The 2,979-nt window shown below is 35.8% G+C and overlaps 2 protein-coding genes across 2 annotated transcripts; both read left to right on the top strand.

Annotated features, from left to right (window-relative positions):
- Window positions 1-824: 824 nt before the first annotated feature.
- LOC105784639 (peroxisomal membrane protein 13) lies at window positions 825-1,386 on the top strand (the record flags this gene model as incomplete). Its single annotated transcript, XM_012610533.2, has 2 exons — window positions 825-1,074; window positions 1,150-1,386. Coding segments are annotated over 2 exons (465 nt in total), but the record flags the coding sequence as incomplete, so codon positions are not given.
- Window positions 1,387-1,602: 216 nt separating this feature from the next.
- On the top strand, window positions 1,603-2,606 carry LOC128042508 (peroxisomal membrane protein 13-like). The gene is made up of 2 exons (XM_052633873.1): window positions 1,603-1,713; window positions 2,391-2,606. Exons 1-2 carry the CDS (start codon window positions 1,603-1,605, stop codon window positions 2,604-2,606), a joined length of 327 nt encoding a protein of 108 aa, XP_052489833.1.
- The last annotated feature ends 373 nt before the right edge of the window (window positions 2,607-2,979 follow it).

The following is a 2,979-nucleotide window of genomic DNA, read 5'->3' on the forward strand; positions in this document are numbered from 1 at the left end:
TATAACTTTATAATTGAAGAATGACCATTTATATATAAAACTTAAAAATCTAAAATTTTCGAGATGAACGGGACATCCATCCCACCAGATGAGGCTTTGTAGGTGATCGGCGATGACGTGGGGGGCATTGGAGTTAAGAGACAAGTCTCAGTCTAATCCATGTACTGCTATCCCTTCTTTATAAATATATATATATATCACTTTTAACATTTATCTATTTGTTTGTTTTGAATGGGATGACGTTGGCAACTCGTGTTTTACATTTACTCTCTCTCTCTCCGTCTCTCAAAAGAAAAAAAGTGTAAGAATTTTGAACGTAAAAAACGTGATAACCTCAAAGGAAAATAAAAAATTGAAATGAAAATAAAAGATTAATGTCCCAAGAAAATGCGAGTAAACAAAGCTAAAACACGAAAGTGGTCTCACTTTTTCATCGTTGTTTGTCAGAGGCAAAGCCTCTAGATAACGCGCTCCTCAAAGCCATTGATCCACCCATAAGCAATCGCTGCCAATTCCCAGCTACCGTGTCTGTTCTTGTCTTTTAATTCTTTTAGGGTTTATAATCATGTTTTCACATATCGACCGATTCAATATAGATTTGTAAGGTTTCTTCTTCTTAAATTTGGTCCTACTTGGTTGCTGATTTGGTTGAGAAAATTAACACTCAATCAAGTTTATTTTCCAAAATTTGGGGGTTTTGTTTGCTTTTCTTTTGGAGATTATGGAATTAAATTCTAATTACATCAGATTTGGTGTTAACTTCTAACATTTTAAATTGATTTTTCTTTTCTTTTGTTTTTGTATATTTTGATTGTAATTGATAATCTGCAACTATAGCTACCGGCGAGTCTCCTCCAAAACCGTGGGAGCAAGTTGGGGGCTCGTCCGATTCCAGAACCTTTAAGTCACCATCAATTGGTAGTACCAACGATGTGGTTGAGGCATCCGGGACGGCGAGACCAGGTGAAATTGTTTCGACTACTGATAGAACTACGGCTGTGGATAGAAATGTTCTCGGTAGGCCTTTACCTAACAGGCCTTGGGAGCAACAGACATATGGTAGCACTTGTGGAGGTAGAGGTTTAATTCTTTATTATCATTTAACGATTACGTATTATAAAGCTTGTCTAAATTTGGTATTCGTTGTAGGCTATAGTTCTAGTTTAAACTACAATTCGGGATATGGTTCAGGAATGTATGGTTTATCATGTGATGGATTAGGGTCTTATGGTGGTGGATTATATGGCAATGGCATGTATAGAGGAGGTTATGGTGGTTTATATGAGAATTCTGGAATGTACAGTGGTGGAATGTATGGTGGTGGTCTTGGTGGCTTTGGGGTGATAAAATTGTTCTCAATGTAAAATTGTTCTCATTCATATACAATGCTTACAAACTATTTATAAATTATAGATAACCCTTTAAAACAAAAAATTAAAATCTAATAATAACCAATGACTCTTGACCTTTCATTCTCCTAAACAAAAAACTACTAATTTAAACCCATTAAAAAAAAAACATAACTCTTGACCTTTCAACTATTGACCTTTCACTTACATAACTCTTAACTTTTCATTTAAGTTTATTTAACATGGGGGTCCAATGGGTGGATATGGGATGGGAGGCATGGGTCTATATGGTGAGCAAGATTCAAATAATCCCTTTGGTGCTCCACCATCTCCTCTAGGGTTTTGGATTTCCTTCCTCCGTGTAGTAATTCCTTACTCGCCTTATCTTTGATTAAATTATTATCTGATTAAATGTCCAATCCTAGCTATAATGGTATCCCACCCCCAACTATTAATGTGTTCATGTGGAAACATGGACAATTTTGTATAATTCAAAGAGACGATTTTTTCCTTACTGGATGTTAAGTATGAAGCAAACATTTTAATGTCCCGGTTTGTCCTTTGTTGATTCTTAAGCTCAAAATATGTTGTACAAGAAATATTATCGTATTTCATATTTTTGCTGACCATTTACTGAAGTACTAAAATATTAGGTATGGAGGGTAAGGTACTGATTGTAGTTTTGGGGGGCTTATATAGGAAGTGTTTAGGGTTAGTTGTTATGAATTTATTCTTTTATTTGAATTTTTCTTTTCGAAGTTGTATTCTTTCACTGTGTCATATTGATAATTGTTTCCCTCACTGATTGCAGATTCAAGTTGTTGTTAACTTCTTTGGCCGAATATCTATTCTAATAGACCAGAATACATAAGCATTCTATATGTTTATGTCTGCTCTTCTACAGGTGTTGCTTTCTTTATATTTATCTCCATAGATATTTAAATTGTAGTAGATTTTCATAAGCAATATTTGAATCAAGGAGTTGTGTCTTTTGGAGAGTGAAATTTGTAAGATGTAGATTTATAGCATTGCTATATGCAGCTTTTTGATCGCACAGGAGTATTGTATGGGGAAATAGCTAGATTTGTGTTAAGATTGCTCGCTATCAAAACAAAACCCCGAAAGATCAATCAGCCAGGACCCGGCAGAGTCCTAGGACCCCATAACCATCATGGGAATCAAAACTATATTGACGCTTCAAAGGCTGCTCCAAGTGTTGCATGGGACAACATATGGGGAGAAAACATTAGTGCTTAGTTTGCTATTCAATTTTTATCCAACAATTCTAGGTAAATTAACCAGAAATCAGAGAAGGTTTGTTGGGGGTAGAGATGAGATGAATCCAACTACTTGTGTCATGGGGCTAGATCTTTTGTCTCGCGATTCGTGCGGCCTTAGGCGATACGTTCGTCCAAACTCGCCTAAGTCAGCCTTTACTCAAGTAAGGATTCTTTAAGAACTCCTCCAATGCACCAATTTGTATAGTGAAAGTAAACAATGCCTAAAGAAGCCACAAAGAACACCAGAAATAACGCACGAGAGGTGTTTGAGTAAATGCTCTCTCTATATTCTCTTATTCAAAAAGAATAATGAAACAATGAATGGAGTGAGTACAAATGAAGGGGAGGCT

The sequence above is a fragment of the Gossypium raimondii genome, chromosome 7 (genome assembly GCF_025698545.1).
Source record: "Gossypium raimondii isolate GPD5lz chromosome 7, ASM2569854v1, whole genome shotgun sequence".
NCBI lineage: Eukaryota > Viridiplantae > Streptophyta > Magnoliopsida > Malvales > Malvaceae > Gossypium > Gossypium raimondii.